Source organism: Salvelinus alpinus, chromosome 5 (assembly GCF_045679555.1).
Source record: "Salvelinus alpinus chromosome 5, SLU_Salpinus.1, whole genome shotgun sequence".
Lineage (NCBI taxonomy): Eukaryota > Metazoa > Chordata > Actinopteri > Salmoniformes > Salmonidae > Salvelinus > Salvelinus alpinus.
The window spans coordinates 91938057-91959336 of NC_092090.1; the positions used below are offsets into that span (position 1 = coordinate 91938057).

General features: G+C 42.6%; 1 protein-coding gene across 6 annotated transcripts in view; it reads right to left on the reverse strand.

The window, feature by feature from the left end:
* Positions 1-21280, reverse strand: part of LOC139577215 (dmX-like protein 1) — a 58715-nt gene that overhangs the window by 37137 nt on the left and 298 nt on the right. For 5 of the 6 annotated variants that reach the window (XM_071404168.1, XM_071404167.1, XM_071404166.1 and 2 more), the window contains exons 2-12: positions 20041-20243; positions 19521-19646; positions 12792-12869; positions 12531-12609; positions 12107-12242; positions 11919-11985; positions 11604-11782; positions 11313-11520; positions 10603-10774; positions 8621-8800; positions 7604-7839 (exon numbers count right to left, since the gene is read on the reverse strand). In XM_071404168.1, the coding sequence (XP_071260269.1) occupies positions 7604-7839; positions 8621-8800; positions 10603-10774; positions 11313-11520; positions 11604-11782; positions 11919-11985; positions 12107-12242; positions 12531-12609; positions 12792-12869; positions 19521-19646; positions 20041-20127 (1548 nt within the window). In that variant the 5' untranslated portion in view covers positions 20128-20243. Of the gene's footprint in view, positions 1-7603; positions 7840-8620; positions 8801-10602; positions 10775-11312; positions 11521-11603; positions 11783-11918; positions 11986-12106; positions 12243-12530; positions 12610-12791; positions 12870-19520; positions 19647-20040; positions 20244-20786; positions 21270-21280 lie in introns of those variants that run through there. The other variant, XM_071404165.1, reaches the window with a different exon arrangement.

Below are 21280 nucleotides of genomic sequence, written 5' to 3' on the forward strand. Positions count from 1 at the left end.
AGACAAAACCGCAACTCGTCAGTGAAGAGCACTTTTTGCCAGTCCTGTCTGGTCCAGCGATGGTGGGTTTGTGCCCATAGGTGACGTTGTTGCCGGTGATGTCTGGTGAGGACCTACCTTACAACAGGAATACAAGCCCTCAGTCCAGCCTCTCTCAGCCTATTGCGGACAGTCTGAGCACTGATGGAGGGATTGTGCGTTCCTGGTGTAACTCGGGCAGTTGTTGCCATCCTGTACCTGTTCAGCAGGTGTGATGTTCGGATGTACCGATCCTGTGCAGGTGTTGTTACACATGGTCTGCCACTGCGTGGATGATCAGCTGTCCGTCCTGTCTCCCTGTAGCGCTGTCTTAGGCGTCTCACAGTACGGACATTGCAATTTATTTCCCTGGCCACATCTGCAGTCCTCATGCCTCTTTACAGCATGCCTAAGGCACGTTCACACAGATGAGCAGTTACCCTAAGCATCTTTCTTTTGGTGTTTTTCAGAGTCACTAGAAAGGCCTCTTTAGTTCATAACTGTGACTTTAATTGTAACAGCTTACCGTCTGTAAGCTGTTAGTGTCTTAGCGACCGTTCCACAGTTGCATGTTCATTAATTGTTTATGGTTCATTGAACAAGCATGGGAAACAGCGTTTAAACCCTTTACAATGAAGATCTGTGAAGTTATCTGGATTTTTACAAATTATCTTTGAAAGACAGGTTCCTGAAAAAGGGACATTTCTTTTTTTGCTGAGTTTATTACTGAATATGGTGTATGAATGTATAATGGTTTACTAGAGATTTTATTAAGTAACATTGAAAAAAAAAAGAAATATATATACAACTTGCACACCCACACGTAGACTTACGTAAGTGGTGTGAAACGTATTCTGAGAAGTTCAGGGTGGTCCCTTTATGGATCATTTGATAAAGATAAGGTTAAAGCGTTGTATGACTGTCTAAACGGGTCTGTCTAAAGATTGGCGCATATCAACTTTTGGTAAAGGTACGGGACTTGATTTACCCCCAACCAATAAAATTATAAACGCTTATGGGATTCCTCCACCCCGGTAATACATTTTGAAACAATACCCATTTTCTGTTAACTAAAACCCCAAAGTGGCGCAGCGGTCTAACGCACTGCATCTTAGTACTAGAGGCGTCACTACAGACCCTGGTTCGATCCTGGGCTGTATCACAACCGGCCGTGATTGGCAGTACCATAGGGCGGTGCACAATTGGCACAGGTTAGGGGAGCGTTTAGCTGGGGTAGGCCGTCGTTGTAAAATAATAATGTTCTTAACTGACTTGCCTAGTTAAATAAAAATGACTTAATGCTACAATTTATTGTACCCCAGATTGAGTTTTTGTTGATACCCAAAACAATGAGATATTAAACCAATGTGTAAGCAGACAAATTCAACCACTCTCCCAGGAGGAGTAGGGGTCTGACACTGCCTCCCAGTCTGTCCTGAACCACTCCCCCAGGAGGAGTAGGGGTCTGACACTGCCTCCCAGTCTGTCCTGAACCACTCCCCCAGGAGGAGTAGGGGTCTGACACTGCCTCCCAGTCTGTCCTGAACCACTCCCCCAGGAGGAGTAGGGGTCTGACACTGCCTCCCAGTCTGTCCTGAACCACTCCCCCAGGAGGAGTAGGGGTCTGACACTGCCTCCCAGTCTGTCCTGAACCACTCCCCCAGGAGGAGTAGGGGTCTGACACTGTCTTCCAGTCTGTCCTGAACCACTCCCCCAGGAGTAGGGGTCTGACACTCCCTTCCAGTCTGTCCTGAACCACTCCCCCAGGAGGAGTAGGGGTCTGACACTCTCTTCCAGTCTGTCCTGAACCACTCCCCCAGGAGGAGTAGGGGTCTGACACTGCCTCCCAGTCTGTCCTGAACCACTCCCCCAGGAGGAGTAGGGGTCTGACACTGCCTCCCAGTCTGTCCTGAACCACTCCCCCAGGAGTAGGGGTCTGACACTGCCTCCCAGTCTGTCCTGAACCACTCCCCCAGGAGGAGTAGGGGTCTGACACTGCCTCCCAGTCTGTCCTGAACCACTCCCCCAGGAGGAGTAGGGGTCTGACACTGCCTCCCAGTCTGTCCTGAACCACTCCCCCAGGAGGAGTAGGGGTCTGACACTGCCTCCCAGTCTGTCCTGAACCACTCCCCCAGGAGGAGTAGGGGTCTGACACTGCCTCCCAGTCTGTCCTGAACCACTCCCCCAGGAGGAGTAGGGGTCTGACACTGCCTCCCAGTCTGTCCTGAACCACTCCCCCAGGAGTAGGGGTCTGACACTGCCTCCCAGTCTGTCCTGAACCACTCCCCCAGGAGGAGTAGGGGTCTGACACTGCCTCCCAGTCTGTCCTGAACCACTCCCCCAGGAGGAGTAGGGGTCTGACACTCCCTCCCAGTTTATACTGTCTCAGGTGCCAGACTTACTATGGAATGATTGGGAGGGTCTTGAAGGAAACAGATATGGAGACTAGTGAAATCAACAAAGTAAATGGTAATATTAGTGGCTTCCAGAAAGCACTCTAATAATGCAATATCTTAGTAATTTGAAGAAGACAATGTTTCAATAAAAAGGTCACATGACAAATGGAGGGATTAAGCATTGGGACAATACATTAGAGACTGCCATCTGGTGTTTTGGTTAGAGATAAGCTTCCTGTGGACAAATAGATAACCCACCAGTGAAAATAAGTGCTACTCACTGAACTCAAAACAGGCTGTAAGGGACATAGTGGGACAATTGGGACAGAGGTATGAATAATTGAAAAATATACGTTTTTGAAAATGTCCAATTATCATTACTCAATCCTATCGTTTGTGTAACACCAGTGATTTAAGTAAGAAGGTAATGCCATCTAAAACAATCAGTTTCCATTACGTGGAACTGTGTCCAAAATGTAAGTAGATCCAAGTAAATATTTGTAGTACCTGAATACTGAGCTGATAAGCCAGCACAAGGACACCTAGCAGATGTCAAAACAACAGGTTTCATATTTTGACTAGTTTATGTCACAGGGACAGTCAGTGCAGGACATATGTCAATGCAACAGGTCAACATTATGAGATTACAAGAAAGGGCCTCTGGGATTGTTTACTTTAGAAGGTGCCTATTCCACTTAACGGGACACTATCATCTAATGTGTCTGAAGTAGGATTTTGTATACACATGGTTTTATCAAGATTTCCTGCCCAAGGTGTAGTAAACTCGATTAAGAATTGTTAGGACTGACTAAGTTTACCAATGATTCTTTATCTCTTCATTTGAAAGGCTTCCTGAGGCAGGTGCCTTAGGAGAGACGTTATTGAGACTGTGTACTACACAGTACAAAGGTGCCCGGATCCAGCTGTTAAGGGAGCTCCCAAATTAAGTAAGGCCTGGCCAATTTGTTTGTTTTTATCCTACATTTTACCACATAAGCCAGCACCCACACAACCCACGTGTTATGAATATTTGTTAGTGGTGTTAATACTGTGATTTATTGTGTGGGGTCTTTTTCTTTTGGTTTTAGTGGGTTTTCACAGATTAGAAAGGATGCGCCTTAAAAAGGGCACACAAATGACATTTTCTGAAGTATCTATTGTCCGAATTTTGGTTGTATACATGTAAATTATTTTTATAAGAAATTTACTGAAAAACCCAATGTAAACCTGGTACACAAAATGTTTTAAACGTTTTTAAATAATGAGTGAGGTACAGGGAAAGAAACACTCAATAGGGTTGCATGACCCGGTGAGGCCTGATTCCCATCACTAGAAAGGCTAGAGACATTTGGTGAGATTTAAATGTAATTTGTAAACGCTGATAATTAGGAAGAAGTTTATAATTGATCAATAGTCCTGTGTGTGATTCGGCCCAATCGTGGTGGTGTTGTTATTTTTGGATGCATAAATCACGATATAAGTCATGTCAAAAGGGAAGAAGTGCATGTTGTTGTGTGTGTATTGTTTTGGTCTTGCTTCAATACAAATCTCACCAGATTGGGTCTGCTGGAGGATTAGCCCTCTAACTCCCTGACCTCGTAACTCTGCAGTAAGGTCGCCAAGATGATAGGGGAGTATAAGCCAATGTGTTATTCTTTTTGACATGTGTCTTAGACATTTGTATTAATAATATTAGTAGTAGTAATAATTTGTCATACAGTAAATAGTAACCACGCTGGGCCAATTGTGCGCCGCCTCATGGGTCTCCCGTTCGAGGCCGGCTGTAACACAGCCCGGGATCGAACCCAGATCAGTGCCTTAGACCGCTGCGCCGCTCGGGAGGCCTCACCACACATTTCTGTAGAAAAGCCAACAATAAAGGCTTGCGTTTTTTTTGTTTTTGTATTGCGCTGTTAGCGGTAGGTGCCCTTGATTCAGAAGCCCTGTGCACCGGTTAGGCAAAGTGTTCGGTTTTGAACCATTTCATTTGCCTGAAAATATTTTAAAAAATCTGCCTACTCAGCAGACCAGAAGATCTGTGGCTAAATTGAGTACATCTACTGCGCTGGCCAATCGGATAGCTCCAAATCACCATGCCTATAGCTTCCATGACCCCGGCCACAGCAAACTTTAATATTAACCTACATTAGATTTCATAACTTTATAAAAGACCAGAGAGAATGTCAAAGAACACAGCAAAGAGCTGCTGTTTTTGTTTCTCTTTTTATTCAACACCATTACAAAACATCTCTACTTCCACTTGCGCTGCAATGAACGAGTCGCTAAGTATCAATAGCCCTGTGTTCTTTATTATTAGCAGCTCGTTGTGTCTATTTTAATATCAAGGAATTCCACTTTCTCTGGTCATAGGAACAACATGAATTTGTGTACGATTTGGATGCGGTGCGACTCGAGTTTAGCCGTCAGGTGGAAGACTGCTTCCCCTCCCTATGGTCCCTCCGCTGAGACTAATATAGTGTTCAACACAACTAGGAACTCTGGGGGGAAAAAAACAAGTTCTGACTTGGAAGAATCTTTTTGAATGGTCATCCAACTCGGAAACTCGGGCATCTTTCCAGAGCTCAGACCTGAAGATCACTGACATGATTTGATGTTCTTTTTTCACAGTTGTCTTGAAACCACCATGACCATGAGATACAGGTACCATCAGTCCAGTAAAATAAAAAGCTAATTATTTCAATTTTTGCTCAGCTGTGCCTCGGAAGCGCTACACCAAGTGATCTATTTTGTTACCAAAGCTTGAGATTTGAAATAAAATATGGTCTGAGAAGAACAATATTGAAAGGCCAGGCATACAGACAATATGCTGTGATAATGTATTAGGCCTACTGCACAAACCTAATTCCTCCAAAACTGTTTGTATTATGTTAATCTATAAAATATGTAGTCATTTTTGAAAGAAATTCTGAGCGGTAGTTCCCGGCTTGCTTTTTGACTGCATAAGTGATCTTGACTCAGAAAATGTTATGTTCTATTGTGAAGCAGAAACCATAGAAATGTCAGTTATGCAACTTTACTGATACTTTTTTTATGACAGGGTAGGTCAATCCATCAGAGATCACATACATATACGGTGCCTACGGAAAGTATTCAGACTCCTTGACTTTTCCACATTACTTTTTGTTACGTTACACCCTTATTCTAAAATTGATTTAATAGTTTTCCCCCTCATCAATTTAAACACAATACCCCATAATGTTAAATCAAAAACAGCTCATTTATTACAAATAAAAAACAGAAATATCACATTTACATACAACACCCTTCAAAAGTTTGGGTTCACTTAGAAATGTCCTTGTTTTTGAAAGAAAAGCTAAAACATTTGTCCATTAAAATAAAATTGAGCAGAAATACAGTGTAGACATTGTTAATGTTGTAAATGACTATTGTAGCTGGAAACGGCTGATTTCTTATGGAATATCTACGTAGGCGTACAGATGCCCATTATCAGTAACCATCACTCCTGTGTTCCAATGGCACGTTGTGTTAGCTAATCCAAGTTTATCATTTTAAAAAGGCTAATTTATCATTAGAAAACCCTTTTGCAATTATGTTAGCACAGCTGAAAACGTTTGTGGTGATTAAAGAAGCAATAAAACTGGCCTTCTTTAGACTAGTTGAGTATCTGGAGCATCAGCACTTGTGGGTTCGATTACAGGCTCAAAATGGCCAGAAACAAAGACCTTTCTTCTGAAACTCGTCAGTCTATTCTTGTTCTGAGAAATGAAGGCTATTCCATGCGAGAAATTGCCAGGAAACTGAAGAACTCATACAACACTGTGTACTACTCCCTTCACAGGACAGTGCAAACTGGCTCTAACCAGAATAGAAAGAGGAGTGGGAGGCCCCGGTGCACAACTGAGCAAGAGGACAAGTACATTAGTGTCTAGTTTGAGAAACAGACACCTCACAAGTCCTCAACTGACAGCTTCATTAAATAGTACCCGCAAAACACCCGTCTCAACGTCAATAGTGAAGAGGCAACTCCGGGATGCTGGCCTTCTAGGCAGAGTTGCACAGAAAAAGCCATCTGACTGGCCAATAAATATAAAAGATTAAGATGGGCAAAAGAACAAAGATATTGGACAGAGGAACTCCCGGTACATCCCGGAGTTCGCCTCTTCACTATTGACGTTGAGACTGGTGTTTGCGGGCACTATTTAATGAAGCTGCCAGTTGAGGACCTTTGAGGCGTCTCAGTTGTGCACCGGGCCTCCCACTCCTCTTTCTATTCTGGTTAGAGCCAGTTGGCACCGTTCTGTGAAGGGAGTAGTACATGATGCTGCCACCACGCTTCACCATAGGGATGGTGCCAGGTTTCCTCCAGACGTGACGCTTGACATTCAGGCCAAAGTGTTAAATCTTGGTTTAGACAGACCAAGGAATCTTGTTTCTCATGGTCTGAGTCCTTTAGGTGCCTTTTGGCAAACTCCAAGCGGGCTGTCATGTGCTTTTTACTGAGGAGTGGCTTCCGTCACGCCACTCTACCATAAAGGCCTGATTGGTGGAGTGCTGCAGAGATGGTTGTCCTTCTGGAAGGTTCTCCCATCGCCACAGAGGAACTTGACCATGGCCCTTCTCCCCCGATTGAACGGGTGGCCAGCTCTAGGAAGAGTCTTGGTGGTTCTAAACTTCTTACATTTAAGAATGATGGAGGCCACTGTGTTCTTGGGGACCTTCTATGCTGCAGACATTTTTTGGTACCGTTCCCCAGATCTGTGCCTCGACACAGTCCTGTCTCAGAGCTCTTTGGACAATTCCTTGACCTCATGGCTTGGTTTTTGCTGTCAACTGTGGGACCTTATATAAACAGGTGTGTGTGCCTTTCCAAATCATGTCCAATCAATTGAATACCACAAGTGGACTCCAATCAACTTGTAGAAACATCTCAAGGATGATCAATGGAAACAAGATACATCTGAGCTCAATTTCAAGTCTCATAGCAAAGGGTGCATACTTATGTAAATAAGGTATCTTTTGAAAAAAGTGTTTTCACTTTGTTATTATAGGGAATTGAAGGGGAAAAAACTATTTAATACATTTTAGAATAAGACTAATGTAAAATAATGTGGAAAAAGTCAAGGGGTTTGAATACTTGCCGAAGGCACTGTATTGTGATGCAGAACAGAAATGTCAGTTAGGTTGCTTTACTGATGAAGATAACATACCTGGACCTGCCGGAACATGCCAGGCTGGTATTCATCCAGCCAGTCCACGTGCCACACCAGCAGAGAGCCATCCATGGGGTGGATACTGAACAGCATGTCTGCCCCCCTGTTCCAGTCCTCCAGTAGCACCTCTACCTGGTGCTCCACCGCTGCAGCAGGCAGGTGGGTGGACGCCACGTCGGGTCCTCGCTCGGCCGCTCGCCTAGAAGCCTCCTCTACCTCCTCATAGTCAGGCTCTGGGAGACCGACAGACAGACAGGAGAGCTCACAGGAGAGCTCATATCCAAAGACCTTTCATTTCTAGGTTAAAGCCGCAATCAGCAGGTGAAACAATAACAAAGCGATCTCCCCAACCGTTTCGTTAAACAGCTGAGGGATAGGGCTGGAGAAATGTAACCACTCAAATTCATAGAGCTACAGATGCAAGGGCTGACCATCCATGACAAAATTATAGTTTTAACCCTGTTTTGTGACTATATAGTGTTTCTTTACATTTACTTTGTTTACAAACAGTGGAGTAAAACAAGCTTTTATTTTGGGTTCTGATGAGGTACGACAGTTGAACTAAGCTCATGAGGCAGTTATATGTTATATTGTTCAAGAAACAGTGGGTACATTTCATTAATTCCAAATTGGATGAAGCAACTGCAGATTGCCTCTAAAAAAGTTTATTATATTGCTCTATGACATGTTGTGCAATCTGGTAAAGTGTGAGAATGCAATCATTTAGGGCACATGTGTCAAACACATTCCATGGAGGGCCGGGTGACTACGGGTTTTTGTTCCACTCTTACTTGATGGATGAATTAAGGTCACTAATTAGCAAGGATCTCCAGGACAAGCGTTGCCTACCCCTGGTGTATTCACTAGGAACCAAACCTAAGCAAACAGTCAAAACTCTGAGGTACTAACATGAACTTGTCCAATTAAAAAAAGCTTGTTTTCTTTACAAAGCATTTTCCATTGCAAAACATTGTGTCCTAATGAATCCACCCCTGCTCTCTACTTAGTACCTACCCTCCTGGGAGTGTTCCGAGTGGTTCTGCTCCACACTGCCTCTGAGCTGCTGCAGGAACACCTCCATGGCCAGGGTGAGAAGCAGCTCCTTGTTGTTGAGCCAGTGCACGGTGAAGGGCCCGCCAGGCTCCTCGTCATCTCCCCCACACAGCGACGTGATAGAGGGCAGCAGGGGGATATCTGCTCCAAACAACACACCAATACTGGATCACTTAACTGGTGTACAGTCATTTGTGCCCAGAGTTGGTCCTGGTTGCAGAGCCCTGCATTACCCTGGGACTCCCATATCGCCCGACAGAGAAATGTGCGGCGCGGTCAGAATGGTTCATGCTGCGGGCGGGCAACGGACGGTCAGAAATACAAATTCAGGATGAAAATATTATTTTATTTCCGCAAATGATTTAATAATGGCCATATCGCCGTTTAAATGCACTGTGATCTGTTATAAAACCACTTATCACATGAATCCCCCTCAGTAATTCTGCCTCCTCTTCTCTAACTGGGGCTTGTTACACAACTGGCTCACGCCTGCTTCAAACAGTAGTGGTGGCAAATATATTTTTTTATCCGATGTGATTGAGTTTGTGGCCACTTCTGATGAATTATAAAATAAATTATCAGCTTGCAGTTCTCACTGGAAAGAATGTTAATCATTTTCTACAGGTAATGAAATAAATGGCAATTATGATTGGGCACTAGTCAGCCTATCAACAGCCTATTTGTTGCCTTTCCATTCGCTTACTGACAGTTTGAATTGAGGTGATTGGAAGTTTACAAGGTGAACAGGGACTTTCTGTCTGGGCTGCTTTAAATGACTTTGACTTTATTCCAACCAGCAAATGTCTTATGAAATCATGCATTCATTGCACATTATAATGCATAAGATGGAGGTTTTGAAGATGTGTAATTAACATTGCGGGACTGGGTACAGGAGCTGGAAGAGATTTGGTGGGAGCAGGTGGGATGTCGGGGGAAAAAACCTGCGGGGGGGGGGCGCAGTATGAAATCGTGCAATCCTCTACCTGGTTGTTCTTGGGCAGGTCACATTACCCCTAAATATGTGTGATGATCAGTAGAGTTGGGAATTGCCAGGGACCTCACGATACAATATTTTCTAGAGCCCGACCGATGTGGTATTTTTGGTCCGATATCGATTCCGATTTTTTGGGGGGACAAATCGTAACCCTACCGATATATCTGCCGATATACTGTTTCATAGTGGGGAAATGAAAAAGTGTAATTTTCCCAAACTGAATTATCCTGAATTGGCATCCAAAAGAGCAATTGTTCAATAACTATGCTTGATTTCATACATTGTGACAATGACATCATGAGTATGGCCGCAATTGTTCAGAAAAACATGAGATTCCCTTTTTACATCCCATTTATTGAATATCGTTTAACGTTTGAATCATCATCCGATACTGCTATATTGGCCGATAATGTCAGTGAACCGATATCACAATACTTAGGTGCCGATACGATTGTGTACGTATTGCGATCCAATACTGTGATTTTATTGCGATTCCATGGTCCAAACACTGCTCACAATATGTCTGCTGCAGAAGGAAGCGAGAGCCATAAAAAAACAAGTTTTGATCAGTCATGGAAATAAGTGTGGGAAACATATTAGCTCCCCATTTAAAAAAAAGATGGAGTACAAGCTATGAATGAAAAATACTGGTATTTTGGTGCAGGTACTGCCTAATAATATCACGATGTTGTCAAAACGATACAATATATTGTCAAAAATAATATCCCGTTATGTAACTGTATCAATTCCACCCTTCATCACTAACGGTCAGTTAGAGGGCCTTATATTATTGATTCTTAGGCATAACCTCTGCGTTGTCATTCTTATGCATGAAGTACAGAAGGGGTTTACGACAGGCTCTGTTATCCTAAAATGAACTGTTAAACAATGTAAACAACGTAAACATCCTTGAACTTAATGGCACTGAACCACTGTTTGCGTGCGGTACCTGTGGCAGGGTTGATGCTGGCAGCGATGTGGAAGTGGCAGAGAGCGTTGGCATGGGGCACGCTGTTGGTCTTGTGGTTGTGGTGACTGTTCTGCTGGGTGGGAAGGCAGCCGGTCAGGGAGGGCTGGGCCACACCTCTCAACGGGGCTCTCCACGACTCCTGCAGATTCAACTGAAGCAACAAAATGGCTCCTAAGTAGGGATCTCGCTCTCATTTGCTTTGGAAAACCAGACCGGAACTAAAATAGTACCTCTGATATCGCAGTCAGTGATGTTAATGAATAACTCAGCAATGTTAGCAGACTTTCCTCTGGGCATTTAATATACATTTGCATATCTATTTTTCCTGCAATGTAATTCGTCCCTTGCTCCTCAATATTTTCTGGCAAGATGCATAACCATGTAATGACAGTCTTCCAATAAGGAAATGTTCTTTACACAACTAAAGTGAAGGCAATGCATCTGATCATATAATTAGTTACTAGAGCACCTCAACAAAAAACAAGATAACATTTGTCCGCAAAATGAACAGACGTACTTTAATTAATGGATGTACTGTATAGAAACAAGATTTTTTTAGTGATGTTCTCAAGGGCTGCGAAGCCTGGAAAACGAGCTTCCTGTCAGATATCCTTTTAGCTCTAAGCCTGTTACGCTCTCTTAACTTCTCACCAGCCTGATGGACTATGCGGTGGAAACATTCTTCCTACCTCCAGGGGATTCCTGTCCTGCGTTTTGATACGAGAGGGAGTCTTCTTGCTGCCTGACGATTTCAGTGAGTCGCTGCTCTGTCCGTTATTATTAACGTGACTGAGCGTGTGTCCGGACAGCAAGCTGTCACTGGGAAGCAGGGTCTCGGCCCACAGGCGACACACACTGTCCTTACAGCATGTCAGTAGAACATTGCACACTGAACCCCTGGAGGGAAAAACACAGAGGACACAACTCCATCAGGTCAGGTATGGAGAAACATACTCTAAAGACTTAACGACGGGCCTTACCGTGGCATGTACTTGCTGGTCTTCCTCCAGGAGAAGCCTGTTACAGAGCGTGGGTGTGCCAGGTAGACAAAAGAGAAGTCGAGCTCGCCCTGAGCGTTGTGCTCCGGTGGGGTGAACAGCTTGGTCACACCAGACTGCCATTTGCTGGTGCCGTACCAAACTTTGACCAGACAGTCGTCCTGAAAACAACGGCATCACTGGGAGTTAGTACACAAAGGATTACATAGCTGTTGTTAGAATGCGTTTCTCTGTAAGGTCTTTACTTAAAAAAAGGAACATCTTTATGCGCATGAATGGACACCAAAGGCCACCCACCTGTCCAGCAGTAGCAAAGAATTCTCCATCTGGAGAGAACTTCATGAGCTGAATTGGGGAGGCGGTTCTATTAAGATAAGGGGAACACAACAATACATCAGATGGATCCATGAGAATGTTTTTTGGGGAATCTTTTTTTATTCTTCTAAACAGGCTACATTTGGACTATTTCATAGTGCAGTTCTTACTTGCAGTGCCAGATACACCTCCAGGGACACTGAGGGTCACCAATGGTCATGTCTGTCTGTTCCCCTTCCTCATCAAAACCATCGCTGATATTGGACCACAGCTGGAGGCTAGCGGACCCAGTTAAGAGACGAGTGCCTGTGTGCAAAATATAAAACAAAGATCAGACAATGGAGAGAGAGAAGATTATTTTTAAAGAACACAGGACGTTTTAATTTGCAAAGATAGTATCAAGAGCAGTGTGTAATCTTAACCTGGATCCATAAAGCTTATTACAGAGCAGAGATACTATCAAGAGCAGTGTGTGGGGTTTCTTATTTTTTTCTCATGTTATTCAACTGTTACTATGCACCTGTAACAAAGATAGCTCAGATGTTCGAGTGGCATTTGAAAAGATACCAAATATACATAGAATAATGAATTTACCTGTGGGGTCCCAGGCCAGGTTACGCACTATGGACTGCAAAACAAACTGTCCACTCTTCTGCCACTGGTAGCTCAGTTCCTGTAAGAACACAAGCATTCAAACGATCAAATCCAAATTGTCAATACCAAGTCATTAGGAACAATAAATTAATACATTTCCTCACATATTATTTGTATCAGGAAGTTACACTGCAGTCAGTAATAATCAATTACTATTAGAGAATCAATTACTATTAGAGAATCAATACAAATAGCACTTACTGATGATGTCCTGTCCTTCTGGTTCATGAGCTGAACCGGCTCAAAGACACAGACAATACTTCCATAGGAAGCTGCAACCTGTCAGCAGCAATTGAAGAGAAGGGACATTTTATTCAATATGAAGGCTTGACCTTCTCACTCTCATTATACCATAACAAGTACCAAGCACAATACTTGTGACTTTTGAAAAGGACTGTGAGCTGCAGCCTACTGGTTAGAGTGAAGATGATTAAAGATAGGAGTACTGTAATTATGACTTAAGATAGTTGTGGTAATAGCATCCTCACAAATTGTAAATAACCACATGAATTATAAAACATTTCTTGACAACCTTAGAAACGTAATGTAATTTTACTGTAGCCCTTTACACACTCATATCTGTATACGGGTTGAACATAATAGATTTTGACACTGATACATTTTTAAATTGGAATGAAATGGCTGTACAGTAACATGTGTTATATGACGTCAGAACTCTGGCTCTGCGGTTCACGTCGGTGTATGGGTTTTGACTGACAGATGTTCAGAACTTGGGTGACAAGCATATCCCTCCCACTAATTGGGCAACTTTTGCAAATGTTTTGCTGTCTGAGGGAGGTAAATGCTGTAAATTAAACAGGCCTATGCATACTGATCAAAAATATAAACGCAACATGTAAAGTGTTGGTCCCATATTTCATGAGCTGAAATAAAAGATCCCAGAAATGTTCCAAAAAGCTTATTTCGCTCAAATTTTGTGCACAAATTTGTTTACATCCCTGTCAGTGAGCAGTTCTCCTTTGCCAAGGTAATCTATTCACCTGACAGGCATGGCATATCAAAAAGCTGATTAAACAGCGTGATCATTACACAGCTGCACCTTGCAATTGGCATGCTGACTGCAGGAATGTCCACCAGACCTGTTGCCAAATAATTTAATGTTAATTTCTGTAACATAAGCTGCCTCAAATATCGTTTTAGAGAATTTGGCAGTACGTCCAACCAGCCTCACAACCGCAGACCACGTAAGACCAGGACCTCCACATCCGGCTTCTTCACCTGTGATGAAACTGTGGGTTTGCACAACCAAAGGATTTCTGCACAAACTGTCTCAGGGAAGCTCATCTGCGTGCTCGTCATCCTCACCAGGGTCTTGACCTGACTGCAGTTTGACTCCGTAGTCAACTTCAGTGGCCCTGACACACTGGAGAAGTGTGCTCTTCACGGATGAATCCCGGTGGCGGTGGGGTTATGGTATGGGCAGGCATACAATGCATCCGTAAAGTATTCAGACCCCTTTACTTTTTCCACATTTTGTTACGTTATAGCCTTATTCTAAAATGTATTCTATTATTTTTTCCCCCTCTACACACAATACCCCATAATGACAAAGCGAAAACAGGTTTAGAAATGTTTGCTTATAAAAAATAAAAACCAAATACCTTTAAGTATTCAGACCCTTTGCTAAGACTCGAAATTAAGCTCAGATGCATCTAGTTTCCATTGATCATCCTTGAGATGTTTCTACAACTTGATTAGAGTCCACCTGTGGTAAATTCTGGAAATTGATTGGACATGATTTGGAAAGGCACACACCTGCCTATATAAAGGGCCCACAGTTGACAGTGCATGTCAGAGTAAAAACCAAGCCACGAGGTCGAAGGAATTTTCCAGTAGAGCTCCGAGACAGGATTATGTCGAGACACAGACCTGGGGAAGTGTACCCAAAAATGTCTGCAGCATTGAAGGTCCCCAAGAACACAGTGGCCTCCAGCAATCTTAAATGGAAGAAGTTTGGAACCACCAAGACTCTTCCTAGAGCAATCGGGGGAGAAGGACCTTGGTCAGGGAGGTGACCAAGAATCCGATGGTCACTGAGTTCCTCTGTGGAGATGGTTTTCCTTCTGGAAGGTTCTCCAATCTCTGCAGCACTCCACCAAATCAGGCCTTTATGGTGGAGTGGCCAGAAGGAAGCCACTCCTCAGTAAAAGGCACGACAGCCCGCTTGGAGTTTGCCAAAAGGTACATAAAGACTCCCAGACCATGAGAAACAAGATTCTCTGGTCTGATGAAACCAAGATTGAACTCTTTGGCCTGAATGCCAAGCATCACGTCTGGAAGAAACCTGGCACCATCCCTAAAGTGAAGAATGGTCGAGGCAGCATCATGCTGTGGGGGATGTTTTTCAGCGGCAGGGACTGGGAGACTAGTCAGGATCAAGGGAAAGATGAACAGAGCAAAATACAAAGAGATCCTTGATGAAAACCTGCTCCAGAGCACTCAGGACCTCAGACTGGGGTGAAGGTTCACCTTCGAAAAGGACAATGAATCTAAGCACACAGTCAAGACAAAGCCGGAGAGGCTTTGGGACAAGTCTTTGTTCTTGAGAGGCCCAGCCAGAGCCCGGACTTGAACCCGATCGAACATCTCTGGAGAGACCTCAAATTGCTGTGCAGCGACGCTCCCCATCCAACCTGACAGAGATTGAGAGGATCTGCAGAGAAGAATGGGAGAAACTCCCCAAATCCTTTTGTGCCAAGCTTGTAGTGTCATACATAAGACTCTAGGCTGTATTCGCTGCCAAAGGTGCTTCTAGTGGTTAGAGTGTTGGGCCAGTAACCGGAAGGTTTCTGGATCGAATCCCCAAGCTGACAAGGTAAAAATCTGTCGTTCTGCTCCTGAGCAAGGCAGTTAACCCACTGTTCCCCAGGCGCCGAAGACGTGGATGTCGATTAAGGTAGCCCCCCGCACCTCTCTGATTTCCCTTTCAACAAAGTACTGAGTAACGGGTCTGAATACTTATGTAAATGTGATATTTCAGTTCTTACTTCGTCATTATAGGGTATTGTGTGTAGATTGATGAGAAATAAGGCTGTAATGTAACAAAATGTGGACAAAGTCAAGGTGTCTGAATACTTTCCGAATGCACTGTAAGCTACAGATAATGAACACAATTGCATTTTATTGGTGGCAATTTGAATGCACAGAGATACCGTGATGAGATGCTTTAAGTCCATTGTCATGGCATTCATCCGCCAGCATCACCTCATTTTTCAGTATGATAATGCATGACCCCATGTCTCAAGGATCCGTACACAATTCCTGGAGGCTGAAAATGTCCCAGTTCTTCCATGGCCTGCATACTCAACAAAAATGTCACCCATTGAGTCTGTTTGGAATGATCTGGATCGATGTGTACGACAGCGTGTTCCAGTTTCCGCCAATAACCAGCAACTTTGCACAGCCGTTGAACAGGAGTGGGACAACATTCCACAGGCCACAATTAACAGCCTGGTCAACTCAAGGCGAAGGAGATGTTGTGCTGTATGAGGCAAATAGTGGTGACACCAGATACTGACTGGTTTTCTGATCCACGCACCTACCTTTCTGCATATCTGTATTCCCAGTCATGTGAATACAGCCATAGATTAGGGCCTAATTAATTAATTTAAATTGTATTCTTTTTTTTATTTAACTAGGCAAGTCAGTTAAGAACACATTCTTATCTACAATGACGGCCTAGGAACAGTCAGTTAGCTGCCTTGTTCAGGGGCAGAACGACAGATTTTTACCTTGTCAACTCGGGGATTCGATCTAGCAGCCTTTGGGTTACAGGCCCAACGCTCTAACCACTAGGCTACCTGAATGGTTTCCTTATGTAAACGGTGTATTTTGAAAGATGAGACATTTAGGATTATAATAAATACCCCTGTGATGTCATACAAGCAAGCCAAATACCTGTGAGTCCAAAAGTGCACATTTCCACATTATAAAACTCATGTAATATACAGGGTCAGTTTATGATCACTATGTTTGATGTACATTTACAAGGGTTGTTCTGAACCGAATTAGTCTGTCTATTATTAAGAAAATTCACTGTGGCACACGCTAGTGTTATCATGATACCAGAATTTTGACTTCCATATCGATACCAGGTTTAGTATCACAATACTGAATATCAAAACGATACCACAAAAAAAAAAAAAACTACATATTAGCCAAAGTCACAGAATGGCACTTGATCCAGACAGATAAACTCAGCTACAGCTCTGTTAAATCATTACTTCAATATCATTACATTTGAACATTGTCAAATTTTTGGAGACAACCATATATGCATGAATTGAGTAAATGATACAATCAATTTGACTTTGTAACTTCAAAACAATATATTGGTAATCATTTATTTGAATGATTAATATCTATTGATAAACTGTGTAAATCAAGATGTAGCCTAGGTCTATTCACAATACAGGTGAATGCATATTATTCAATAGGAGTGTGTGCATGCATTGAGTTATTGAGCTTGTTTTAGCTGATTCCATTGGGCTACAAATGACAATCCCTTCCATTTAGGACTATTTTATTGGCAACTGATAAGATAATCAGCACAATAAAGTAGTAAGTTCACAACATTTGCATAGATGGGTTAGCTGACACCGTCACGTAAACAATGCACACGCTTCTATGGGGCAGAAGTCCGTGTGTTGTAGTGATTCTGGATGGCGAGAACGACAAGAAACTGCCATGTGGGGAATCGTTTCATTTTGTTCTTCATACCATGTCTTATTTTGACTGACCTCATGTCTATGCTAATATGGGTAAAATTCGCTAACAAACAACTGTAACGAGGTATTTGACAACAAGTGCTCATTGTGCAAATGTATTTACGTGTTCAATAAACATTGGCGACGAAATATAGTTTTACATGTCATCAATCTAAGCCAACCGCGTCTGTTTTGCCCCATAATTGCGCACGCGTCAAATGTTGCTAGACAACCAACCCTTCTATAGAATAAGCAATCTCATATTTTCTAAGTGTGCCTGTATAGGAAATGAATGACAATTTGTTAGGCAGAATGTGGCTGTGGAATCTGACTTCTATTAACTTACTATTAAAGCTGGAAGCCACCTGCATTGTCTTGCATTGTATGTGTTCTAGCCTGTGTGGACATTGTCTTTGCAGACAGTAACGAACCGTTTCAACATAACGTGTTGCATTATTCAAGTTAACTTCTGTGCAGCATGTGGGGACTAGGGAGCTAATGCAGCGCAGACAGCTCTAGCGATGAATGAGTAAGTAGAGCAGGCTCTTTGCACTATAAAAAGGGACTGCGCTGATACAGACTTGATCCTCTCAAGCACCTAAATGCACTCATGACTACTTTTTATGAATGGCAATCTGAAAGCCTAACACCGTCATGCTAGTCCTGTTGACAACAGAACAAGCTTTCAAAATGATGCCCGCTTGACCCAGATTGCGATTCATAACGGACCGTTCTTGGATTACGTAAACAGTAACTGTGTGATGGCGGGGATGCAGGACTGAGTTCCAAACAAAACAACTACAAGTGTGCTCGCTGTAGTTCAACGGCACAGCTTGGAGAGTAAACAACAAAAACACCTTATTGTTGAAGACTTTTCTTTGAGTAAAAAAAAAATATATATATATATATAGAGAGAGAGAGAGAGAGAGAGAAAATTACTTAGGAACTGGGCACACTATGGAGAGATGTGTGGACACTTGGAGACACCAGTTACTCCTCTCACTCAAACCTTTGTAATTTTATGGTTTTATGTTGCATCTACCCCACATTTTCCATAAACATTCTTATCATGTTACTGAAAGTAACCAGAGTACCTTATGATTTATCAACAAATGCGGCGAAAAGTACAGTAAATGTAAAATGCACATAAAATCAACAGTGTTAATGTTCGGATTCAGTCTCGTGTCAGGTGAACTGTTGTGTCCTCACCTTTGGTCGAATACTCTTCCCACAATCTCCAAACTGTTCCCTGTCAATTGCTACCATGGTTATGCATATGCTTTTCATATTTATTCTGTAAGAAACATTTCAATTTATCATATAGGCCAATTCCCATGAGTGTAAAGGGTTAAGCATTTTACCACATGCTAAATGTCTACTTTGCATAATTTGAAATCTGCACCAGACCCAATATTTAACAACTAGGCCAATATACTCGATTCCTCTTTCTAACTCTGCAAGTTACTGGCTGATCTAAAACGAGGTAGTCCATAGTCAGGCTCAAAAATAACTATAGGCTAACTTCCTTAGATAATACAGGTTGTGTCTAATAATGACAATTTTCCAACAGTCAGGAGAGCTACATGTCATGAGTAGTGACTAGTGAGTCTGAGTCACAACATACAACATTTTCCCACCGTGTATTGGCTGGCTAAGTTTGTTTCTCTTTCTTCATTTCCTTTTTCTGAAATATTGTGATATCTATCGACGGGTGTAGCTGGCCAAGCTCAATGACTCGTACACAGCTTAAAATGCATTGTTGACCTAGGACAAACACAATGGATCCAGGCAACATGGCATTTTGATAAGATTTAAACAGATTTTAGGCAATATGGCATTACAGTGAGAACAAAAGGCCCGCTTCTCTTGAGTTGCTGTGCTGTGTTCCATCTTGTTAAAATTTACCCGGATTTGGGGGATCGTTCAACATTTGTAATATTGCATCATAATTCACATATTTTGCTGTTTAGAAACAATATAGCAAATAAATGCTCAATATTGCTAAAGGTTTAGCTACAATATAGCCTATAGCAAATTGATGGTCAATATTGATACAAAGCAACGGCCATGTAAACAATATGGCATGGATATACAAATATGGTCATAGTAGCATGCAAACTCAACTGGTTCTTCGCCAAACAGCATCGTCTATAAGTTGCAGTAACTACACTAAACAAGTAATACAAGAGACAATGTCTCTTACCTGGCCTCCCTGTAGTGAGCTGTCCACACATCCCACCTGGATGTTCCCATGCTTCGCTCCTGGGATGATCTGTAGCCTTTCAAAGTCACTGCCCAAAATCACAACGTCACAGCCAGAGGCATATGCCTATCACATGAGAGGGTGGGATGAGGGAGGAATGTCACTCAGTTAGGACAATAATCATAAAGAACTGTCAAGCGTGATTTAATGAAAGTTGAACTTCTAGTATGACTTTGCATTGTATGACACTGACAAGCAGATGATATCTGTAGTATGCATACTAATGCCATGAATAAATATACGGACAAAATGCAGACTGTCAACACGGCATAAGCAGCACAATGTAACTTTTGCCTGCACTAGAGGACAGAGACAAAAATAGTCTGATATTGATCGGCTCAGTGAAAGACTGTGGGTATAGTATCAGATTCTCTTCTCTGAGCAGTGCTGCTGGACTAGCACGGAACACTCCCAAAGCATGCTTAAAATGTAGGGAGACTGACTGCCTGAAATATCTTACCGTGAATGGTTGGTTGTTTATGCTACCTACAGAAAAACAATTGTCCCCTGGGTTGACAGCCCCAGTAAGGACTTGGTGAAGATTCATGGTCCTTTGTAACGCTGTCTTCCTGCCCTCACAATGTGGCCTTGATCCAGGACAAATTCATGAGAAACCAATGCAATGACGTGGTCATTGTGCTTCAAATCATAAAGTCAGTTCCCCTGTGAGAAAGAGAAACACGTCCGTTGTTAGTTGTGCTACTGACAGTTAAGACACTAGCTAGGTAACTTGTAGCCACCGCACTCAATGTCATATTCTCAGCAAGACAATCTTCAGTGGCAAACATCACCAGACATGTCAGTTAGTGAGACAACTAACGTTAGGTTGATAACTTGGTACAGTACAACATTGCTAGATTAGCAAGTAATCCATGTTGTGTGCACTGCACTACTTAATTAGATCACAAGATTAGCGATAGACATTAATTTAACTAAGAGCAATAATTGGGTGATATTTTTCTATGGATTGGACCTATGCTAGCAAAACCAGTGACATTAGGCTGGTAAACAAAATTACTACATACCTAGCTAGCCAATGACAGCAAACTAGCAGTAGCAGGTAGCTAGCTGTAGCTAAAGATTACAGCTAGTTAGTTAGCTAATGACAGCTAGTTAGTTAGCTAATGACAATGTTGAGACATTAGCCCATTGGATAATTTACACCCCTCATCCCATGAAATCACCGCTCCTACATGGAAAACCAACCTGAATGTAGAGGTGTTTGGCCCGCAAGTTAGAACGGACACCGGCATAACAATCGTTTCTAAACTGGAAAGAGGTGAGCAAGTTCCGTGTGCCAACTCACGTGACACCATCACTCGGAAATAGATGACAGATAGCAACCCATTTAGCTAAATAAAAGCAACATATTGTCTATCATTGTGATTTTTTTTTAAAGATATAGCTATCAATAAACAAGTGATCAACTATCAAGTCAATTCACGCAACAACCAACTAGCTAGCTAGCAAAGGCACGAGCAGGCTACCTAGCTTTGGGACACAACATCGGGAGTCACTGTAAATAATACATAGATTACAGATGTTTCCCATAGCTAAGCTACCTAGCTAGCCATGTTGTTGCGTCTTTACAGGCTTACTAGCTAGCTATCGTCAACTAAATGAACTACTTAGCTGCAGTTTCGATACAAAATATTACGTTATAGTATACAGCACTATTGGGCGAAATCCGAAATGTAACG